At 46.4% G+C, this 25,195-nt stretch overlaps 1 protein-coding gene across 1 annotated transcript in view; it reads left to right on the top strand.

Moving 5' to 3' along the window:
- LRIG1 (leucine rich repeats and immunoglobulin like domains 1) overlaps window positions 1-25,195 on the top strand; it is a 661,002-nt gene that overhangs the window by 345,621 nt on the left and 290,186 nt on the right. Inside the window, exon 7 of the mRNA XM_069643785.1 lies at window positions 1,636-1,779. Within this exon, the coding sequence (XP_069499886.1) occupies window positions 1,636-1,779 (144 nt within the window). The remainder of the gene's footprint in view (window positions 1-1,635; window positions 1,780-25,195) is intronic.

Genomic DNA, 25,195 nt, shown 5'->3' with positions numbered 1-25,195 from the left:
GATCTATGTATTTTATGCATAACCCTTTATTAAAGAGTAGATCTATGTAGCATACTCTCTGGGGTGTCTATTGGGAAACAAACTGTATTTATCAACAAGCCTTCTTGCCTTCCTTCAGTGAAGCCTGACTGCTCTACCATAGCTGTCAATTTAAAGAGTCTGGTCTATCTTTTCGTTGGAACACTTTGTACTCCTAGGATAGATGGTTACAAACATCTCTCTAACAATCTGTTAATTTTATTGCAAGGGTAGCAGCATTTTAATTCTGTGGAGATAATGCTCGTCCTCACCACCCCCCCTAACCCCCGTCACACACAAACCTACTGTAAACCGTGGATCTAGTGCATTTTGGTTTGCAGATTTCTTTTGCCATTTCCTAACATTTACTATTCGATTACACCTCGTTTTTTTTTAACAGACTTTTTGGTGAGGTGCACATTTACACATGGGATCAGATACAGTTCTAGTTTATGATTTAACTGGCACATTCACAATTAGTTGGCTTTAGGGGTGCTGTACCATGGATTAAAGTATAGAAAGGGCCTCATTTGCCACAGACTTCGCCACTAAACCATTTTCACTTTCCCAAAGATTTTAATTAGTGAAAACAATTAACAAGAGGCATCTGCTTTCCCTTTAACGGCACTCTCATAGAACATTATGCACTATTTACGCTTATCGTCACATAATATCTCTAAGCAAAGCATAAAGTCTGTAGGGTGATATTTTACAACGCTAACTAATAATTTAGTTGTCATGTTGTAGTTGCTTTGACTGTTTTTTCCCAGAGGCTCAAGTGTTGGTAGTACTCCCATAGAGCCGTATGCTTCAATTTGATCAAATGCCATTGAATTCAGTAACATTTGTTCATAGTGCGCTAAAAACCAATTGGCTTATTGGTATATAAGAGCTAGGCATGCTTACGTTATGCTCTAATTACTCTTCTATGATTCTGCAGAGCCATCAGTGTTGGACACTGTCAGTTGTCATTTGAATTAAACCCATACTAACCATGGCTTTTTGAATACGGCTCCATTAATTAGATCTTCATGTAGGGTAGACCAAGGTTTGTATCTCCATTCTGTAGGCAAGAGACAAAACAGTACCATTGCATGACCGGGTAGTGCATCAGATCTCAGATCGGTGTCCGCCTTCTGTATAGGTAGCAGTTTTCAAGACTTGCTGTGTTCTCAATCATGGACAGAGTGGCGATAACCTTCATGACATTCTTATAGACTGATCATGCCTAGTACAGCTTAATTGCTTCTTGCTCTCACTACTACTACTTCCCAATCTTTAGCGGGGACACTCTATCCTACATAATGAACCTTGCTTCTCTTGTCTAAGTGGATTAGGAGTTTGATACGGTTTTCACTTGGAAGGTGGGCATTTGCATGACAGATTTGTCATTCCCCTAGAGCAGGGAAGCACAACTCTGATCCTGTAGGCATGCAAGTAGCTCACAATGTCAGACTATCCAACATGACTGTTCCTGGGCTGAAGTTGTGCCCAGTAAAACCAATTTGTGAAGGTATTTAGATACGGTATTTATTGATTACCTCTGCTGTAAAGCTAAATCGGGAATCCAGGTTGGAAAGTGTTATTCTAAAGCTTGACAATTCTTCGTTTTCATAGGCATTTAGAGTTCAACAGTCTCACTGAGGTTCATGGTGGGTACCTTTACGGGCTCTCCTCTCTACAACAGCTTCACCTCAACAACAACTCAATTTCCCTCATCAAACCGGATGGCTGGAGTTTCTGCCAGAAGCTGCTCGAACTGTGAGTTTTTATGTATTCAACAAACTGATTATTTTTTACAATTGCAAAACTGCTTTGGTCATACTGTAGTTTCACTGCTTATTTCTAGTCTAGCAAGAATAGATGGATGGGATATCAGACTTAAGTCTGAAGTGTGATTCAGATAGTTTTGTATTACTTTGGTAAGAAATGGGTAGCGTTTTAAAGTAGAGTTGTAATAATATGGGTTCCACATATGAAAGAGTAATGTAAAGAAGTTTATTCCAATATAATAAGACCCCAGCATGGGACCAGCAAAAGAGCGTAATGGAGCTCAACCAACTCATCAAAGCTGCACGCAATGACATTGGGCTGTCATCGCGTGCACCAGGATTGAATACAACATATGTTCTTTCTTACACAACACAAACATAGTTATAACACCATTGATTATTTGTGATATCTACAATGAGACAAACACAATAACCTGCTCATACACCACATAGTCATCCAAACTAGACGGGCTCCTTCTGACGCGTCCTGTTGCACTGTTCAAGCCTTGGTTTCCATTTTCAACATCTTCTGTGGCCCCATTGTCATGAGTCCCCACCCAAACGTCATCCAGGCCACCATTCGCACCCACCTGCCCCCACATGGAACCACCCAGGGAAGTGCTTCCCACAGTCTCAAACCGACCGTCGGCAACCACACGCACCAGCTTAAACCATTCATCACCACCATCACTGACCATATCATCACCTCTTTAATTCATTGTGCCTGACGATAGCAACTCCATCCATGCTCCATCGTCTCCCATGACTTGTAACGTGTCCCTTTCCCACCTTCAGTACCTCAATAGGGTAAAGAAAAGAGAGCCTCCTTTCGTTAGGTTTCTTCACCCTCGCCACAGAAGACACTCTCCCCTGACTCCCATCAACCATACCTTCCTCTGTCACCTTACACCAGTTTCCTACCCGTCATTTTCTCAAATGGGCTAATATCAGTCAACCTATATGGGGTATCCCTGAATGCACTAATCATTCATTAACACATTTCTTCCAGTCCATGCTATTGGCATGTGCTAACTGAATCTTCTCCTTAATTATACCATTGGTATGTTCACAAAGGCCATTAGCTGGGGCTTTATACAAAGCAGTAAGTGATTTTCAATAACGTTGTACTCCAAATATCTAAACATCTCCCAAGAAACTAACTGGCCTCCACTATCCGAAATAACCTTTGGTTATCCTTCCCTTGTAAACGGCTTCTCCAGATACTCAATCACACATTTGGTTGTGATACTCTCCACGAACTCTACCTCAAACCACCTCGATGCATAATCCACCACCACAATGGCAAACCTGTTTTCCTGTCCCAACAAACTCATGGGCCCTATATAATCAATTGCTACCTTCTCCCATGCTTGCTCAGGAACATCAATGTTTCCCAATTCCACATTCTGAGTCTTGCACAACAATGAATACTCATCCATACCTCCTCATCAACCATGGTATCCATTCCCGGCCACCAACACTTTGCCCTCAATCTTCGTTTGGTTAAACCCTTTCCCAAATGGCCACAATGGGCATGCTTAACCAACCCACACTGTAGAGAAGACGGTGGAACCTGTCTCTCTCCTCTTACCAAACCCAATTCCGAACTGCTCAACTCCTCTTTCAACTTGTAGTATGGCTAACTGGCCTCCTTCCCTGTATGCCATCCTCACTTAGTTCATCCTACCGACTCCATTAATACCCTCTGTCCAAACCTCCTTAGAAAATGCATGTTTCAGTGTCTTCCACCTGCTCTAGCCACTCATCACACACATCAACCTCCTGTTTTCTTACTTGATAAACAATCGGCCACAGAATTGCAATGTTCTGGTACAAATGCCACCACAAAATTAAAACCCTCTAGAGCAGCCAACTACCTAGCAATCCTCTGCTTTGCCAGACCAGACCCATTTGTTGAAAATAGGTGCACCAACGGTTTATGATCTCTCCTGATTACATAAAGTATGGCCCAGACAGGCGTCTTAAAATAATTGAAAGCCTAATAGCAGGTATAACTCTCAATGGTAGAACATCTTTCCTCTGTTTCGGAGAAGGTGCATGATTTAAATGCCAATGGCACCTCCACCCCCTTCCTAGTCTGGCTGAGAACCGCACCCAACCCACACCCTCAAGCATCTACTGTTATGATAATCTCTGCCATAGGATCAAATCTGTGCAACGTGGGTGCATTGGCCACTTCCTCTTTCATTCTCCTAAACAACTTCTCTTCCTCACTTCCCCACACAAAATAGCTTCTCACTCTCAACAGATCTCTTAACACAACACATTTAGAATTCCATCAATCCCAAGAATTATCTCAACTCTTCCTTGTTTGCCAGAGTTTTTACCCTCTAATAGCCTCTACCATCTCAGGATGGGTTTCCAACCTTTTCCTGGTCAGTCTGTGACCTAAATACGATACTTGGTGTACCTTCAATTCACATTTTTCCTTTTTGACCATTAGCGCCGCTCTCTGCAACCTCCTGAAAACTATACACCCTTGCATCATGCTCCGACTCATTCTTTACTCTTACCAAAATGTCATTCTGAAAACATCTTACCACAGGCACATTGTTGTATCTTGTCCTCCCCTGTCTGAGTGAGGTCATTGTAGAATGTTTGTAGTGAGTGAAATGTTTGTACTTAACTTAATGTTCCACCCCAGGCAGTTGGAACTATGTAGCCTGGGTAATGAGAGCCAGTTTGCTCCTCTCCCTACCCTAGCTCCTATCCCTAATAGATGTATACCTGATGTCATCTGAGAACCTTGTAGCTAAATTGACCCCGAATCGACCTAACCAAGCAGAGACTTTAAACACACACAATGATTTTAGAATAACGCATCAGCTTCACATTGTTCGAATTTTATCCAAGAGGACAGTCTAATGTGTGCTATTTAAAGCTTCATAGATTGAATGATGTGTATTACGTTGTTTATAGACAAGGTTATGGTCAAAATGTCCTGCTAAAAAGATGTCAATACAATGTTTTACATGCACTTTCGTTAAAATATTCTTTCTGAATGCTCGTACATGTTGTCTAGAATCTATATGCCATAGGCATCCATTTATTTTTTATTTCTTGAACTCTTTACTCAGTTCTTTCTTGAAACATGCTTTAATTTTTTGGCATTGGGTGGTATATATTTTATATTGCAATCAATAAATGTGACATCTACTCAAGCGCTAGGATTCAGTGCAGTGTGTTTTGGCTCTAACCAAATAGAGATTTAACATGAGGACAACACATGTGTAAATAATACAGTGTTTGCAATTCCCTTGAGTCATTTTATAGTGACTTAATCCACTGTTAAACTAGATGTTTTTTCCTGTCACGACACCCCACTTTACCTTTTGCTCTATATACGCCAGTCCCTGGCAGAGTAGGGGGAAACCCTCTCATTTTTGAAATTATACAGGAGCATTGGCTGGAGCCCTGATTACTCTAGGGGAACAAATTACGAAACACTAAAGTGTGTCTTTAAAGGCAAAGCCAAAGAGTGGGATTGGATTAACAATTCACAATTACAACCACTTGGTAACCTTACGTAATTAGTCCTGTGTCTCAGGAGTTGCGCACAACTATTTTTAGCCTTAGATCTGTGAGGCAGTGCCCGAACCTCTCAGTATATCCTGATACGTGCAGGATCATCGCAGAGGATACCATTATTAAACGCCATGCATGGCATGGCTAAAACAGTCTGGTTTCAAGCATGAAACACAAGCAACTCTCCTTAACATGCCGGTGGAACCCAACGTCCTGTTTGGGAAGGCCGTAGGGGATGCATTAAATCTGCCAACGAGGAGTATGATAACTTAAAATCTCTAGGCCAGCTAACAAATAAGCCACAGGGTCAAAGAGGCGGAAGCAATTTTAGTCGATTTCGTGGTCCAAGCTCACAAAGGGGTTCTGGTTATGGATAAAGTCGGGCTTATCTTGGGGTAACAACCAGGGACAAGCCTTGCAGGGGTTCTAAAGAGGACAGCGCCAATCTCGTGGCCTAGGGAGAGCCTCCACATCCAGAGGTGGAGCTACACCTCCTAAACAATGACAAACTAGTCCAGGTACCCTCCCATGCCTCTCCAGTAGGGGGGGCGTATTTCACACTTCGCCCACGTTTGTAAGGGACTCACCACAGACAAGTGGGTGCTATCGGCCGTGGTGGGAGGTTATTGCATGGAGCTAATACAACAACCTTCCAACCATCCCCCGCGACAAAGGTCAACCACCAAGGAAGAAATCGTCCTTCTCAAGGAGGTTGCAGCGCTGTTACTCAAGGACGTCATAGAGATCGTAAATGCGAACGAGGTAAACAAGGGTATTTTATTCAACTTGCTTCCTTGTGCCAAAGAAAGATCTAACTATGCGCCCAGTGTTAGACATACGCCCTGCAAACACTTATGTAAAGCCACAAAAATTCTGTATGACGACGATACAGGAAGTAATCCCTCTGCTAAAGCGGGGGTGGGTGGAACTACATGGCAACACTGGATATGAAAGATGCCTATTTTCATATTTCAATGTTCCCAGCGCACAGAAAACTCTTGCTTTTAAAGATGGCAAACCAGCACTAACAATTCAAGGTGCACCCTTCGGAGTAGCGTCTGCTCCAAGGGTATTCACCAAGGTACTGGCGGTGGTGGCAGCGCACCTGCGCAGGGAGGCAATCCCAGTGTACCCCTACCTGGATGACTGGTTGATTACAGGCAAATCACCCCATCTTTGCAGGCAAAACACTCAAAGAACCATAAACCTTCTCTTCCAATTGGGCTTCTCAATAAACGAGAAATAATCGAGCCTTGTGCCGAACACAACCAGTTACTAGGAGCGGTCTTAAACATGGAAGCAGGGTTAGTCTTTCCTTCAAAACATGCTACGGCAAATACCTCTCTCAAGCCAGTCACCAGATAAGCATACGCATAGCATCGGTTTACTAGGCATGATGGCATCATGCATTTACCTGGTCCCACACACACGTTTGTGCATGGGCCCCATGCAGGAGTGGTTGGTGAAACAATGGTCTTAGGCAAGCAGTCAGTGGGACGATCTAGTGGTCATTTCGCCTACACTAGTAGAAGACCTACTCTGGTGGACAAAGGAAATCCTGTTAAAAGGAAAACCCTTCCACGATCTGGCAGTGCAAGCAATAGTTACAACAGACGCATCACTCTCTGGGTGGGGTGCACATCACCTTCAGCACAGTCTGTGGACTAACATCACAGCACAGAACCACATCAACCTGCTAGAACCTCTGGCAGTATTCGAAGCTCAGCTAACTAATCGGTCTGTACAAACCCTAACCGACAGCACCACTGCAATGTTCTACATCAACAAGCAGGGGCCACACACACTCCAAATCTGACCAAGCTAGGACAGAAACTATGGAAATGGGCACTCAGACAGGGGGTGTTCCTATCCTCAACATTTTCCAGGGGTACTCGGCACTCTAGCACACTCTTTGAGCAGAGATCCCCTACCAGAAGAACACGAGTGGCAACTAGACTCAAATGTCATAGACCACATCTTTTCGAAGTGGGGTTAACCCACGCTAGACTTGATAGCTACAAGAGAAAACAACAATGCCCAGAGTTCGCTTCCAGGTTTCCCCAACCAGACTCCAAGGGGAACGCCCCATGGATGAGCTGATCAAGGAAATTTGCTTACGCTTTTCCACCTACTCCTCTAATGAGCAGGTTGGTGAACAAGATTCACAGGCAACAGATGACGCTCATCCTAGTTGTTCCCATGTGGGCAAGACAACCATGGTATCCACATCTGCGCAAACTGGCCATGTGCTATCCCATCAAACTCCAGTGCCAGAACAATCTGCTGACCTAACACCAGCGGGGGGGGGACATTTCACCCGCAACCTCGCAATGAACTTGGCAGCATGGCTTGTGAGGTCATAGTTTGGACATCTAAATCTATCAGAGATTTATGGATATCCTCAAGGGGGCACGTAAACCAAACACCAGCCACTGTTATTTAGACAAGTGGAGGGGATTTCTAATTTGGTTCCAGCCTAAATAAATAAACCCCATAGAATGGACTCATCCCACATTCTCAAGTATATGCTCCACTTGTTAGACTCTGGGTTAATATTCACTCCATAAAGGTCCACCTGGCGGCTTGATCAGCGTACACCACCTCTCAAAGTAAATTTTTGTGATGAAAAGTTCCAGTCATTAAGGCGTTCTTGGAGGGAGTAAAGAGACTCCACCCTCCAATTTCAAACCCACTACCAAGCTGGGTTCTCAATCTAAGACTCGCAAAGCTCATGGGACCCCCATTTGAGCCTATGCACAAGTCAAGTCTTAAACCCCTGACATACAAAACTGCCTTCTTAGTGGCTATTACTTCCATAAGAAGAGTTGGCGAACTGTAAGCATTGTCAGTGCAGGATCCTTTCCTTATCATACACCAGGACAAATTGGTTTTATGTACACACCCTAGGTTTTTACCGAAATTAATTTCCAAATTCCTCGTAAACCAATTAATTGAGTTACTGGTCTTCTTCCAGAACCCCACAAGCACAGCTGAGAAAAAAACTCACTAGATGTAAGGAGGGCAGTCCTTTATTATGTAAACAAGACCAGACCGCTTAGGAAAACAGACCAACTGTTTGTCTCCGTAGCACCGGGCAGAGGAGGAGACTGCATTTCCAAAAATGCCATCTCCAGGTGGTTTGTCGGATGCATACAACTATGCTATTAATCATCAAGCAGGACCCAGCCTTTCACACCAAGAGCTCGCTCCACAAGGAGTACAGAAGCTACTTTGGTGTTTTTCACAAATATCCCTCTAGACACCATTGGCAAAGCAGCTACATGGATCTCAGTACACACTTTCACTCTGCACTACTGCATTGACACTCATTTCAAAGCAGATGCACAGGTGGGACAAGCAGTTCTAAAACATCTATTTGCCTCTGGACCGTCTCACAATCCACCACCTTCTCCTAACACTGCTCGATAATCTATGCATAGTATGTGATCTAAGCAGATTCCACAAGCCTCAGAAGGGATACATTACTCACTGTAATCACATTTCTGATGCTTGTATCTGCTTAGCTTCACATGCGCCCCTCCCCCTTGGAGAGAAGGTGCATGGATGTTTATATGAGCTTCTTTGATACATATCTGCTTGGAGACACCTCTACTCATGCTACACTTCATGCTACCTCATGTCAGAAACAAAAAAAGGAAGGACCATGGGTACAGTGGACGTCACACTAGGGATAGTATTACTGGCACGCCCTGTCGATGTACCTTTTTCAAGTTTCAAAAACTGTAATACTCTGCAGCTTCCACTAGATGTCGGCCTATGCAAAGCATGTGAATCTAAGCAGATACAAGCATCAGAAATACGATTACGGTGAGTAATGTATCCCATATAATATATATTTCGACTTTACCTGCCACATGCTTTAGCTGCTCCATGGACAATAGATTTGTCGCTGCCACATTGACGAGGGTTCTGTTATGGAATTACCGGCAGTGCCCGTGTATTCCAGGTGCCATCAAACAGTTCCAAATTCCTGGGGTGGAACATCAAGTCAAGCACAAATATTCCATACAAACATTCCAATCATTACAACCATTCTACAATGTCCTCGCATCACTCAGACAGGGGAGGACAAGATGAAACAAACCTCCTTTCCTTGCACATACACAACACAGGACCATTCACCAGGATGCAACACCGTTGCTTTGTGAATTATGTGTTGTGTGTCTATCTGAGTGATAGTTGTATTTTGCCTGTGTGTATAGGTGTCGTGTTGGTATGGTCTTTGCTTTGAGTTGTGGATCTCTGTGTGGCGTTTCATTTGGAGAGTGGTTGCCTTCTGGATGTTAGTAAGAGTTTAAATGGATCAGCAGGGTGGCGTGCCAGCCAGAGGATGGGTCCTGTTTTGTGCTCGGGTGTGGCAGGCTTGAGGTTCGCCAGTGGCAGTTGTGAACGGGAGGTGCATGGTGTCATCAATGGTTTATCGAGGTAGTCTGTTTCACAAGTAGGGGCTGGTATGCTCTCGGGTGTGACAGGCTTGAGACCCACTGGTGGTGGCAGTGCGTCGGAGGTGATGTGTAGGTTACAATAGTTTTTAGATGTAGAGTTGTGGTACAGCCTGTTAGATGTCAGTTACGCCTTAGTGGGACAACCAGACTTTTTGGTTACGCAGGTAATGGTGTTACAAGATGATGTGGGGTGGTGGTTAGTTCCATGTGTGTGGTGTTGGGTTTGAGTGCTGAAGGGTGTTATGGTTACTGGTGTGAATGGTCGTTCTTGTGTTGTATGTGCAAGGAAAGGTGGTGTTGTATCCTGGGGAATAGTACTGAGTTGTATGTGCAAGGAAAGGAGGTGCGTTGTATCTTGTCCTCCCTATGACTGATGTGATGTCATTGTAAAATGTTTGTATTGCGTGGAATGTGTGTATGGAATGTTTGTGCTGAACTTGATGTTCCACCCCAGGCATTTAGAACTATGTAGCCTAGGTGGTGGGAGCCAGTGGGCTCATCTCCCTACCCTAGCTCCTATTCTTAATGGATGTTTACCTGATATCACCTGATTACCTAAGATGCTCAATAAATCAACTTATGAATCTTACCTGCTGCCTCCAAGGTTTCATCCTTAAAACACACATCATCCAGCAAATCTTTCATTACTGTCCGAAACACTGCAGACGCCAGCCCAAATGGCATCCTTTTAAACTGGTATGCCCCATCGGCGTAATAAAAGCAGTCAACACTCTGGACATATGATGTAAGTCTACCTGATGGTAAGCGATAAAGCGTACTGTACCACTCCACCTCTTCCATAGTTAACATTTCATTCACTCTCGGCAAAGGGTCTGTTGACCAATATTTTACAGTTCAAATCCCTTAAATCACCACATAACCTGATCTGGACGCGGAGTCCCCACAATAGAGGATATCCACTCACTGCACTCAATAGGTCCTATGATACCCTGTTCATGTACCCCACAAAACTCCATCCACAACTTTTCTCTCACCCCCATGGCAATTGCCTAACCTTATGCACGCACGACAACAGCACTAGCAACTAACTGGATCTTGTGGCAGTACCCCTGTAACTTCCCAATATACTTCTGAAAAAACACTCTGGAATCTCGTCCCAATTTCCAATGCAAACATCTCCGATCTGTCCTTCCGCACCATTCTCATCTGCATTTCTTTACCAGGATATAACTCCAATCCAAGTTTGCCCTGGTGATTCCACCCCAGCATACAATTTCCCTTGACTGCTACAATAAACCTTTGCATGAATGTGTTTAGCTCAGTATGCAATGATGCCCCAAACAAAAACCTGGATGGCAATTTTCCCCCTACCCCTGGTAAATTTTTGGCTGGATGTCTTGTATGATTCTTTTCGCCCTGGATTTCCTTATACTTCTCCTCAGAAATTATGGTATAGGGGGACCCTGAATCTGTCAATGCTCTAACAGCCAGCCACTAAAATCTCCACTTCAGGGGGAACTGTTCATCATCTTCATCCTCGCCCACTACACCTCCAATGTGGACTATTCGACCACTTCACCCACTCCCCCCCCACATATTTAATGCTTTTCCCTTCTTCCGGTACCATGTTGTTCGACTTACGCAATCTGGTAAAAGTCCCATCTTCCCACACTTCCTGCACTTGACTCTCATGGCGGGACACTCCTTTGGATTCATCTCATGCTTCTCAAAAGACGCATATTGTGTATTGTCCATTGTGCAAAGCTTACTGAGACACTGGACTACCACCCGCACCTACCACCACTATACTATTTTTCCTTAACACACATTCATTCCCCCACCCGACTCCTTATCGCTCTCATTATCTTTAACCACCAGCACATTCTCCTTGTTACTGCTAACATTAACTTCCTTCAAGCACTTGCTCATTAACTCATACTCTTGGCAATGGACAATGCTTCCTGCAACAGAGGATTCTTCGCTTGCCACACACATTCCTGAATTTTAGGATTTGACGTGTGCATCATTAACTGATCACAGATGTACTAGTTGTCCCTTCCTGTAAATTCACACAACGCCAACAGTCCCCTTAAATTAGAAACAAATAAATCTACAGATTCACCAACCCCTTGATTCCTTGATAAGAATGTATACTTCTCCAATACCACATTCAACTGTTTGCCATATTGTGCTTCTAATCTTTTCATCACTCCATACAACCCATCTCCACTCCCTCCTGCTGCCCCTTTATCATCATGTACATCCGGTAACCTCTTGATCACGCTAACCACCTCTGCCCTCAAACAGCACATGAGAGTTGAGAATGTACATTCATCTGCAAGTCTTTCACCACCAGATGATGCAGACTAGAATTTAAATGGGTCCCTCTAGTCCTCCCACGGAACTGGCAGCTCACAAAGGGTAGTCAAGAACTTTAGGGACTGGGTTAAATTCTGCATGGCAAATCACACATCACCTAGTTGATGGAAGAATGCAAACAGCCAAGAAGAGTAAGCACAAAATAAAGTTAACACTTGTTTTCCACTATTCAGACAGAAGCGAACTCCCAACTCCCACTGTCTCTTTATTCCCTGATCTCTCAATTCCTTGCTCTGTGCACAATAGTCCGGCAGGAGCAAACTTCCACTGCCATCTTTAATATCCACACTAACAGAATTTTCGTTCCTTCCTTCCTTCCTTCTTACTCCAGCTTTCACCTTCAATTCTTTTCTCCTGACCAAACATGGCTGTGTCAGTGTAAATGAGTCTGCCTCCCCTCTGACTAACCAACAGGTGGCGCAAGTAACCTTGCCAATGTACCTCCGCCTGAATTCAATATTAGGCGTTAGTCAGCCTTTCTTCTGCCTGACTTTCAGGTGGCGCTGTACCTACAACTTTGTTTGCACTCCACGTCATCTGCTCCGATAGGCCCTCCTTCCTTGCCCACCTCCCGCAAAAGCCATTAAGGGCACTGCTCACATCCCAATAGGGCAACTAACCAGGTTCCCCTCCCAGCAACCGGTCCGCCCATCCCTCTCCGATGCCATCGACCTGCACACCCTCTGCAGGTTCCCGCAGTGTGTACACTGCACCCATCAGGAATCGCTCGGCACAGCCCACCGAATACAAACAACCAACCAGGTCACCTCCCGGCAGCCGCACCACGCTACGCTCTCCATGCCACTTCAGTGCCGCTGTGCCTGGCCAACCTCCGCATGGGACAGCTATGGTCACACCACACAAGACAGGATACCTCAGGTGGGTGACTCTGTTCCGCTTTTGGGGTCTGCTTCTGTAGTCCTAGTCGGCAATAAAGTGTAATAATATGGGGTCCACATATGAAAGAGTAATGAAAAGATGTTTATTCCAATAAAATAAGACCTCAACACTGGTCCAGCGAAGAGCGTAATGGTGCTCAACCAACTGCCTTCTCCGCAAAACTGCATGCAATGACATTCCAAAAAAGAATGTTGTGCTGTCATTGCGTGCACCAGGACTGAATACAACAAGAGTTTTAAAAATGTGCTTCTCAGATTTAGGCTTTGCTCGCACCAGTGTGGAAGCTGCTGAATGAATCATTACCATGTTTTGGATTCTGCAGCATACTCTGGATCACAATCCTTTTTTGTTATGATGTTAATCTCTGCACCGTTTTTTGAGAAATAGTGTAAAAGATTTCATTCCTGTATTGGCCACAACCTTGAGCCATTCCCAAAATCCAGTTGTCAAATTGACCATCTGGAGCAGGCTTCAATTCTCCTACGTCGTGCCCCCTTTCCCCCATCCTATATGGGTGTCCCTCAGAAACCGGCTTGCGCGGTGGAAGGTTATTCTCCAGGACTCCGCCGGAGAGCATTAATGAATATGTACGCAGAAAGACCAAGAAGGTAGGCGTACTCTTTTAAAAGCACCCTCCAGGGGTGACTCCTTCCCGGGGAAGCCTGTTGACTGGAAGGCATCAGTTGGACCCTTGCACCAGCATTCGGGACACTGAGGCTCCTGTAGCTACTGGCTTAAAGGCTAAGGGGTCGAAGGGCCCTACCCGTTACGCTTCCGAGGAGCCTACTGTCTCTGGTACCGGGATACTTCCTGAGGCGCTCAGATCAGTTACCAGGTACACACCTGAGGGGCGCTTACACGCAGTGCAGACAGCACGACTGGGCCCCATGGCCGAGGGCCAACAGCCTACCAGACACACGCCTGAGGTGCAGGGTGGTGCAGAGCTGATACGTTCAGGCATGCAGGCCGAGCCCAGGCCCCCGTGAGCCATGGCCCCACGTGCAAAAGGCACAGAAGATGGCAGCCAGGCCAGTCTGCCAAAGGTGGGAAAACTATCCCAACCAGGACAGATGCCTTTCAACAGAGTGAACTGCAAAGGCGCGAGCCTATGGCCAGGATGGATTGGGTTCCTATGACTCCGACCACTTGGACAACTTCATACCTGGCCTTTACGCAGGCACAGCCGGCGCATGACTGCTCCCAGCCCCCCTGCGAGGATAGTTTCTTCAACTAGTTTTTGACCCTTATGTGGTCTCTGCAGATGGAGAACATTCTTAAAGGCATAATTCAGGAAATCCTGCTGCCCACACTGCCTCCTCAGCTGGTACCTGTGCAACCTGCACCACCTCCTCCACCACCACTGCTGCCCATACCTCTGGTAGTTCCGGTCGCAGCGCCTACACCTCCAGTTCCTGGGCCAGCTGCCGTGGCAGACCTAACACCTACAGACCCAGGGGCCCCTTCTAGCTTGGGTGACCAGCAAGACACTGATGGGGAGGAGGAGGACAAAACCCCCTCCTCAGCAGCATTTCATGATGGAATCGCTGGCCTAGCTGAATGCCCGGGCATTTCTCATCCCCAGAAGGAGCTGCCGGTGTCGGTCGTACTGGCGGAAGTACTCAATCAATACAGAATCCAGATCTGGCATCCCGCTGCAGAAGGATTTGCAGGCCCTGCCGAAGACTGGTTGGCTCAAGCCCCACTCAGCCAGTAAATAAAAGGCTAAATGCAAAATTCAGTCAAGTGGAGCATGACACTCTGCTCTTGTCAGTTCATCCCCAGCCACTGTCGTCAGTCATTGCATCTGCGTCTGTGAACGCCAAGCCTCAAACCTCTTAGACTAGCACCAACTTCAGCACTACTGGGAAAGGAAGGAAAAAATGCTTGAGGCCTTTGGGAAGGTGTACTCGAATGCAGGGTTCCGCCTCACAGGACAACCCTGATGCCATACTCATGGATGCTAATCAATGGCTGTGGAGGCAAATTGCTAACTTCCTCCCAGACATTCCACCAGACAAACAAACCTCCTTCAAAGCAGGACTCGCCAAAGCAAATCAAGTGGCACAGGACATCATTGAAGCCACAGTGGCGTACATAGAAAAAGCTAGCAGGGCAATCTGCGTGGCAACAGACAAGCAAAGGACGGCCTAGCTTAAGGTGACCGGGTTCAACCCTCATATTCAGAACAGGATCCTAGACCTGCCTTTCGAGGGCAGCGACTTGTTCCATTCCACCACTGACACGGAACTAGATGAGAACAGTTCAGACTGCAAAATCCCTGGCCATTCTTACCAAACCAACAGCCAAAACCTTTGCACAGGGCCACTCTCGCTCAGAGTGCAGTCCTTCAGCGGTTTCTGGGGTTTTCCTGGACCGCGGGGCCAGGCTATTGCACAGGTCGCCCAGGCAACATAGGTGAAAAAAACAAATCTTCACACAAGGGCTTCTGTCAGCCTCCCTCCCAGTCATCTGCCTCTGGCCAAAAGAAGCAATGACGGCTCGTTTCAGATCCACAGTACCTCAGTCGGGGGCAGGTTGGCCCTGCACAGTCGGGCTTGGCGCGCACGCTTTACAAACTCGATTAGCAGAGATACATTCCCTTGTGGAGTGAGAGGTGGTGAAGGAGTTTACTCTCCCTCAGCAGGGGCAAGGGTTTTACTCCTGCATCTTTCCAATTCAAAAGAAGAACCGGGTGGGCCTGCAAGTGGTCGTAGATCTTTCCTTCTTGAATCTGTACCTACCTCTGAAGAAGTTCCCAATGGTGATGCCAGCGCTTATAGTGGATACGCTTTGGGGGTGGGGGGGGGGAGAACGGACGTACTCCCTAGATCTGAAGGACGCATATTTACACATCCCCATAGTGCAGTCTCATCGGGTTCCGGGTCATGGGGTTGCACTTTCAATACAAGGTGCTGCCGTTTGGCCTGAATTCAACGCCAAGGGTATTCACAAGACTGATGAACGCGGTGGCGTCCTACTCGGGTCGTAGGGCCTCCATGTATATCCTTGCGTCGACGACTGGTTAGTCTGAGGAGGGTCCCTGAAGCAGGTCTGGTACTCAGCAACCATACTCATGAAACGAATACACTCGACGAACTGGGGTTCTCAATCAACTTCCAGAAGTCTCAGCTCTGCCCTACACAAACGGTGGTGTTTTTGGGGCTGCTGTGGGATACTCCAAAGCAGAAGGTGTTCCCCACAGTGGAGAAGGTAGCGGCAATCAAATCTTCCGTTGCTCACTTCCTCAACAGAACAGTAACTACGGCCTGGTGGTACCAGCACCTGCTGGGAGTACTGGCGGCATGCCTCCTGGCTATCTCTTACATTAGGCTGAGAATGAGGAGGCTGCAGCTGCATTTTTCGGCATCCTGGGACCAGGAATCTGGTCATCGGGGAGCCCTGGTCATGATACTCACTCGCCTACACTAGGACCTCAAATGGTGGGTGCAGGATGCGTACCTCATGGTGGGCAGACCATTCATACTGCCTCCAGCGAATCATACTAGGATTATGGATTCCTCGCTACAAGGGTGTGGTGCTAGCCGTGGTCCAAGACTGACCAACAAAATCACATCAGCTGGCTGGAAATGATGGCCATTTGGCTTGCACTCAAAGCATTCCTCCCACTCGTCAGGAGCAGTGCAGTTTGCATTCAGACGGACAACTCTACCTGCATGTATTACCTCAACAAACAGGGGGGCACCATATCCCTGCTCCTATGCAGGCTGGTCCTCAGTATCTGGGAGTGGGTGATTGTGCAAGACATCTGGATCTCAGCTGTGCATCTGCCGGGGAATCGAACATGGAGGCGGATAGACTGTTGGTTGGGCTCAGACAACTACGAGTGGCAACGGAACAAGCAAGTCGTTCAGTAGATTTTCAGCATGTCGATTCAGCCGGTCTTAGACCTTTTTGCAACGGAGACCAACCAGGCTTGTCAACAGTTTGCGTCCTGGAGGGTCGGGGGGGGGGGCACACACGGCTCCCTCTGGGATGCACTTCAGATCCACTAGGACGGGATGTGGGTGCATGCATTTCTCCTACCCCTCTTATCCACAAGATTGTTTGCAAGATCAGGCAGACCCAACGGCTGCGTCTCATTCTCTTAGCGTCTCAGTGGCCGGCCAGACACTTGTTCTTGGACCTTCGACAGCTGTCCGTCCAGCCATAAGGGCCTCTCCCGCTTGGGAAGGGCCCTCTTTTCGCCAAGCAGGGGAGGGGGGGTGCAGTCCTTCACCTGGTTAGGCTAGCCCTATCGGCCTGGTTCCTGAGCAAGTGACTCTTCAACATCTCTTGCTGTCTCTGGACAACCTGGAAATCATCCATGGAGCCAGAAGTCTGGCTACTCGAAAACAGTACAAAAGCAGGTGGACCAGGTTCTGCTTCTGGTCCAAGGAGAAAGGTGTGGACCCGCTATCTTGCACGTTGGACCAGGTGTTTTCTTTCTTTGCGTACCTAGCCAGGTCAGGCGTCCAGGTCGACACCTGCTGAACATACCTAGCGGCCATTAGGGCATACAGGAACTCTGACAAGTTTAATTTACTTTCTCTTCTGCCAACTCCGTAGTGAAAAGAAGTCTGGTGGGGTTAACCAGGCTGTACACGTCTGTCGGATGCCTGCACTCTGTCTGGGATCTTAACGTTGACATGGCACCCTCGCGCACAAACCATTCAAGCCTGTGAACATGAAATTTGTCCTGCTCAAGACAGCTCTACTAGTGATGCTTACTTCAGCTCGCATAGTTAAAAAGATTCAGGCCCTTTTGGCTTCCAAGCCCTAAACTGTTTCATCGGGTAGTTCTTTGCACTCACCCCAGGTTACTTCCAAAGATGGTCTCCTCCTTCCACATTAACAAAGATTGTGCTCACCGCTTTCTTTCCAAACCCCAAGCAAGACGCTGAGAAGGCCTTCACGATCTGGAAGTCAGAAGAACACAAGGTCTTTCGCAAGACTGATGCCTTATTCGTCACATTTGGGGGGGGTCAAGGCCTAGACAGCAAGTGCCCAAAGCTTCAATAGCTAGATTGATGACTGCAGCCATCCAGGAGGCATACAAGGCTCAGCACAAAGAATCTCCAAGGGGCATGCATGCTCAAACCATAAGGGCCAAGGCAGCTGCTGTTCCCTTCCATCATCCTATACCATGGCAGGTGATTGGCAGGACGGCTACATGGGCCTCCCCATCTGCCTTCTGCAAGCATTACTATCTGGATATAGTGCCAGGGCTGACACAGCATTTGGCCAGGCTGTCCTTCGTAATCTGTTTTCCTAGAGTATCAAGCTCTTCCCCACCGGGTGTTGTATCAGTGGTAGTCGCCCATACAAGATGGTGGCAAGGGGACAGGACGTAGGAGTAATTAAGTGTTTAATCACAAGAGTGACTAACATACTCCGAGTCCATAGTCCCCTTTCTTCCATAGGTCCGACCATCCTTTCCTCTAATAAAGAGCAGAGAGGTTGAGCAGTTTAATACAACCGATGCATCAAAGGAGACTGAGGTGTGGCGCCGGTGGGCGGGGGTTAAGGAAACGCATGCTCCCAAGGCCCTGCCCGCGAGGGACACCCATACAGGATGGAGGAAAGGTGACTGTGCACTAGGAGTACATTACTCACTCTGTTGCATAACACTTCATTTTTTTTATGATCTGCTAGCTTGGATCTGTCAATCTGTGTCTAGATTTATAAACATGTGTAAGAAGGGAATGACACTTTTATTATGGTCTCCATACTCAGACCTCAGGGTATGCCACAGCATGAAGTAGATGTGCTTTTAGGATAAAAGTTCTTCCTCTGAGTCATATTTATAGTTGTGTATATGAGCGTATTAGTATTATCTATAGGTGAGGCTATACTAAGTCTGAGAACATTAGAGACACGTGTGACATTAGCAGGCTTGAAGTATGAAGAAGACATTTTATTTTATTGTATTTTTTTTACTATGTTTATAGAGTAAAATTTGTGGTAATGTGATTTGCTACCTAAATTTGTATTGCATACCTAGGATTTGTAATGAATTACATGCAGTCTCAAAATAGTTCTGCATTCTGGCCAGTGTACAATGTACACATCCATTTACTAGGTGGAGTCTGCAGGTCATGTGTTCTGTATTTCAAGGCGCACTGTGGATGCACCTTTATGAGCTAAACGTGAGCTCTGCTGATGTAAACTGGGAGCAGAATTTGGTGCTATGCGAGTGATACACATGCAGTGCACCATGTTTGTACCATCTTCTATACTAAACTGATTGCAGCCAATGTGTAGAGGGCAGTTTGTTGTATCCAAGTACTATGCACATACTGGATGAGGAACTGTGTTTGTTTCATTGTATTGGTGCAGACCATGCACTATGTGCCACACATTAACTGACCATGGTCTGTAAAACACTGCTCAAGATCATCTTTGGGGTTATCCAAGTGGTTAATGCAGTAGTCTAGCCTACTAGAACCAACACTCTATAGACATTGAGCTTCTGGGGGAAAATGAGGAAAGGAAGAATTCCTTTGAGGAGGTGGAGGGGAAAGTGTGACTTCTTGTCAAGATCCTGAATGTGAGAGATGAAGGAAATAGGAGTTGAAGATGACTCCAAGGTTTCTGGCTTCGGATGAAGGAAAGGGGGGGGGGGGAGTGAAGGACAGAGAGGGAGCAGGAGTCCCCTTTGAGGAGGTGGAGTTGTGTGTGTGTGTGTGCCACACACATACTAGTAAACATGGTCTCCAACTGTTAGTTCTGTGCAGTGGCTGGGTTTGAGTGATTATCCACTGTTTGGAGCATTCACCTGCTGATGTGGCCACCGTCTGCAGCCAATGCATATTGGCATAGATTTCCCAAAGACATGCGTCAATTATTCATTATTTCATATAACAAACATAATCTTAAAAATAACACGTTGAGTGTTTATATGTTAGGTTCTCCAGTCTAGGTTGGCTGCTATAGGTAAATAAATGACTATACAAATTCTTTGGAAAAAGGTTGTTGAATTGACAAAAGGATGCAAAATATGTCTGTTTCTTCACCTATGTTCTCGGAAATCTAACATCATTTGTCCCTAGAAAATGGATCTGACTGTTGGGTAAGATTTTCATAGCAATGATAAATCTTCTTGACCTGTGTCAACCCCAGAACATTTTGCTTTACTGATGGCTTATGTTTCCTTATATCTCAGTGAATGGGAATCTTTTTTCCACAACCGTAGTCTTTTACTCTTTTTATGGGTGTCCTTTTTAAGAGACGCCATAGTGTCTTTAATTTTATCCTCTTTGACAAACTTTGGCACATACGGCCTATTGTTGCTGGGTTGTTCTTGGGACTCCCCTTTTAACTTTCTCTGGCTAAACATGTGAGAACTACAGTTCCCAGAGGTAGAAAGGCTCTTTGGATCCCTTTTACATTTTATTAGGTGAGGCCAGCACCCCCCCACTTTATGTAGAGTACTGGGGGGTGGGGGTACTGAGTATCCCCTTTCTCATTCAAAATGTAACAAACCTGCATTTAATGGTTGGTGGCAGTGAACCTTTTTATTAATTTGGTGCACCTTTACACAGCCCCGGTAAAGGCCCCCATTGCCCATTGGTGCTCATTTTACCAAAATGGCCCCTGTTTTTCCCCCCGCTCTTTTAGTGTTTCTTGGCCTTTCTTGTTCCTTCCCCTGACCTCCAGGGCAGGAAAATCATTTCTGTCAATGTTGGCTTCGGCAGAAATCCTGGGAATTCCCTGCCAAGGCTCCAGTGTGTCTGTGAAGGCAGGAAGCGAGGGAGGAGTCCAAAACTCTGCAGCCCTTTGTCTTCCAACCCGACTGCGAGGATCCAGTTCAAACTGGGAGGCTGACTGTTGTGAAAGGACTGCCAACCCTCCACCCAAGTTTGAATGTTGCAAGTCTGTTTGATTGACTGGCTTCCTACATAGAAGTCTGATCCTGGAAGTTGAAGAAGTAGTTGACCACTGGATCCGAAAAGAGGAGGATGAAGGAGAGGTGGCTGAGATGGTTTCCAGCGACTGGAGAGCCGGCTGTGTAACTGGCTCTCCAGTCGCTGGAAGCTGGCTCCTGGATGACTAGGGTCCCTCTTCTGCCTCTGACAGAACTCATGTCATAGAATTGGGAAGGGCTAGATAATTTAAGGGGTCTGCCTTGAAAGTAAAACAAGTGTTGAAAAGTTGACTTACTTGTAAAAGAGTTAGTTGGTAACTGTAACTCTGAGAGTGAACAGTTACAAAAGTTCTTACCTGCCTTGAAAGTGATCTCACTTGTAAAGGTATATGTAAGGTTATTTTACTTAACTTGGAAATGTTCTGCCATTCTGAAAAGTATATATGTTTTACCTACCTGGAATAGCTGTGTAACATTCTGAATAAGTGTACTCAAATTCTTAATTTCCTTAAACCGTCTCGTCATTCTAATAGAAAATAGATAGTAGGTTAATTTATTCACATGTGAATTGGGTCCCCCTCGTTCCAAAATGAATGCTGTTGGTTCCACTGTACTATTGCTGTTAGGCTATAAATGTATGAGTGTCCCCAATTGGGTCTTGCTTCCCCTGACCTGTTAGCCTGTAAAGAATAAGTCTGCTTTAGGTTATAATGATCCTTAAATTGCTGATAGCTCCTTTTAAAAGTATATATGTTTTATCTGCCTAGAAGAGCTGTGTGCCATTTTTGAAAAGTGTTCTTTAAGTGTAGCTCCCTTGGTATGCATTGTGTAATGCTCCATTAATGTAAAAGGTTCTTACTGATCTTAGACTGTGTTCCACTCAGCTGAAAAGTAAGTGCAATTGTATATTACACACCAAGGCCCAACTCCCCTAGAATAACTGTTATCCTGAATCAGAGTTATAGGTTTTTACTGTTCCTAGAATAAGTGTTCCACTATTCCGATAAATATATTGTCCAGTTGGTTTACTATGCGATTTCTTTGCTGAGCGTCACGATACAACTGCTAGGGTCTACTACGCTGTATCAGATAGTAACACATGGTTTTTACTACCCAAGAATAGGTGTGGCCTATACTGAATGTGTATTGAAAGGTTTGAATTGCTAGACTGTTCATTTTCTAAATGAGGTCTATGCTTTGGCCTGTGTACTTTAAAGCATAGTGTTGTGTTTTTTATAATGTGTTTATATGATCTGTGATAGTACTTATTTCCCCCAAGATTTATCTGTGCCGACTTCTATTTGAATAAACCATTTCGTTTTACAATACATAGTGTTTCAGTGTTTCTTTGGTCCATATCTGTATTAAAAAATGTTTGTACTAATTCTGCAGCCCTCTCTCCCTACTACGCTACCCTACACTCAGGTGGTACAGCCTTACACTGCTTGCCTCATGATGAGGTTTGTGGTAACCCTTAAATGTGGCGGTAACATTATTACCGCCACATTTAAGGGTCTGCCAAATCACGGGTCTGGCAGGATTCACCCCCAGCTCTGAGCTGGGGGCAAATCTGCAGTGGTTTTGCTGATTTTCAGCGCTATTACCGCTGTGCTAACATCGCCGGCAGTAGTAGCGCCGACAATTTCCCAATGGGGACTTACCATTCCGCCAAACCCGTGATCCGGCGCTAATAGCACCTGGCGGTTTGGCAGGAACGCTAATAGCCCTGGCGGTAACACCGCCCAGCTCGTGATGAGGCCCTAAGAGTAGAGTCTTGTACTGCCTCATTTGAATGGTTTTGCTAAGCCCTTAGTTAACCTTCTAAAAAACTGTCCCAACAGACTCTGTTTCATATTTACAGATTAGCCATTTTTTTCGATCGAATTGTTCCCTTTTTTTGCCCATTTGGAGCTTTTATAGCTTATCTTTTCATTTTATTCTTAACCCCATAATTGTGTTAGTTTGTGCCTCGCGCCTTTGACTCGCGCACAGATGGCTGCCAGATGAAGCAACATTTGCAGAAGAAAGTATGAATACCTCCTGCAAAAGTGTCAGAATGTTTTGAGAAGACTCTGGAGGTCCACTTCGTTTTCTTTTAACCTGCCTGCAGTAAACCCCAGCAGGATTTAGAAATGGGTTTCTAAATTATCACATATCACAGAGTGCTTCAGTGTGAAACTTTACAGCGCATGTTGACCGATTTTCTAAAGCATACCCTTGTTTGTGTCGAAAGGGGAGGTGGGGGAAGGGTGGCAGAAAATGGCAGACGTACATGCATACGATGGTTGTGCTAGAAGATTTGGATGTACAATAAATCTTTAAAGGATGGGTTTACTTTTTTTTTGGTTAGCCTAATTCATTAATCGCAGTTTCGGACAGAAGTTTGGTTGCCTGCCAGTTCTTTGGAGCAAACTCTGCGGTGTCTACACGAATAAAGGAATGTTGTCATATGCTGTCTTGCAGCTCATTAATCTTGTTTTCATACACGTTTTCCTTTTCACTAGGCGAATGATTAACATGTGAAGTAAACAAAAGCCTTGATGCTTTGGAATATACACTTCTCCTAACCTAAATTTTGCTTGGATTGTGGCTTTTAAAAAAAAAAATCCACACCTTAATAAAATTGTTTGACGTGTCCCAACCCTGAGGCAAGGCTGTGGTTGCTGTCAGGTTGTTAGTGAGGGCTCTGCAGCCCGCCCACATCGTTGTGTGGGCTGACCGCCGTTGCGGTCTTAGTTCCCTGGACAAGGGGAAGTGACGTTGGGCTAGGGAGGGGGCGGGGAAACGTTGGGGCAGTTCCTGTAAGTGCGAAAAATAGAGGTCGCATTGTATCCCGGCTCCCGTGTGACTTTGTTCAAAGCGGTTTACGGGACCCGCGTCAAACCCTACATTTGGCGACGAGGGGTACACCGTACCCACTCGCGTACACAGGAGGCCCGCAGGCGAGCAGGTGCAGCGCGTCGGCGCACCTCCGCGCCGAAGGCCCGGAGTGCCACGGAGGGAAGCGGCCCCTCACAAACACCGTGGGGGAGCAGGCGTGTTCGCGCTCTGTGAGGCGAACGCGGGCCCGCTGGCAGGTGCGGGCGTTGGTCCCGCCCCCCCCTCTCACATCAACCCGCAATCGGCGGGAGGCCCCAAGAAGTGCCAGGGACCCAGGGGACAGCTCAAAAGGACACGCAACAGCCCGTGAAGAGGCTGCACACCACCAACTCGTGCTGAGGACTACTGCACAGCACGGCAGAAGTCTGCACAGGTGTGCCTGGTGTCCACCACAGCTACAGCGGACATGTCGGCCCCAGCGAGCCCCGTAGCCTCCTCATCGGACGGATCTGGAGCCGTGGCTGATGGCCCCCAACAGGCACCAACGTCAGGTACCGCCTCTCACAACTTACCATTACCGGGCCCTTTTGATGTTAGAGACACATCCAACCTAGGACCCAGATGGGTCATATGGCTCAGGGATTTTAAATTTTACACGGGGGCAATCGGTTTGACCGATGACGCGATGCTGAAAAACACCCTATTCATGATAGTAGGCCCCGCTGTCAGGGACATCGCAGGCGAACTGATGAATGTAGACACGGTCACCTATGGAGAACTACATGGGAAGCTATCAGAATACTTCACGCCCCATACAAACATTGACTACGAGCGCCATGTCTTTCATACTACTAGACAGGAAAAAGGAGAGTCCCTTGATAACTTTGTGATGCGCCTACGCATCAAGCTAAAGTACTGTGAATTCCATAGATACTCTAATGACGAGGTGCTAAGATCCCAAGTCATAGCCGGCTGCATCTCGCAGCCTTTCAGGAAGCAGCTGCTACAAAAACAAAGGTCCCTCGAGGAAATCCTCGCACTTGCCAGGATGGAAGCCGCAGTTGAGTCGCAGCTCAACAGCCTAGGCAAGGTCACCATTCAACACCCGACACTGAATGCAGATGCCATTAACAGACTGCATACCCCGCCCTCACCGGGAGGGAAAGGAACAGACGCCACGTGCTACAGATGCGGGTTCGAGTATCCGCACGTGGGTGACTGTCCAGCAGTAGGACAAAAGTGCGCCGCCTGTGGCGGAATGGACCACTACAGAGCTGTCTGCAAGAATCTGCCGGGACAGGGACCCAGCAGACCGAGACAACAGGAGAGAAGGAGAAGCTCACGACACAGCCCACCAGCAAGCAGAGGAGAAGAAGACCAGGCGGGACCCCGGAGAGAAGAAAAATTTCGAAGGAGCTCCTACGCCAGAGACGACAGAAGGCCATCTGACGGATCAAGGCGATCGCAAA

Source organism: Ambystoma mexicanum, chromosome 2p (assembly GCF_040938575.1).
Source record: "Ambystoma mexicanum isolate Mex_15411 chromosome 2p, UKY_AmexF1_1, whole genome shotgun sequence".
In the NCBI taxonomy this organism is placed as follows: Eukaryota; Metazoa; Chordata; class Amphibia; order Caudata; family Ambystomatidae; genus Ambystoma; species Ambystoma mexicanum.
Note: the sequence above shows the minus strand (reverse complement) of the source record. Positions and strands in the feature narration are given on the sequence as shown.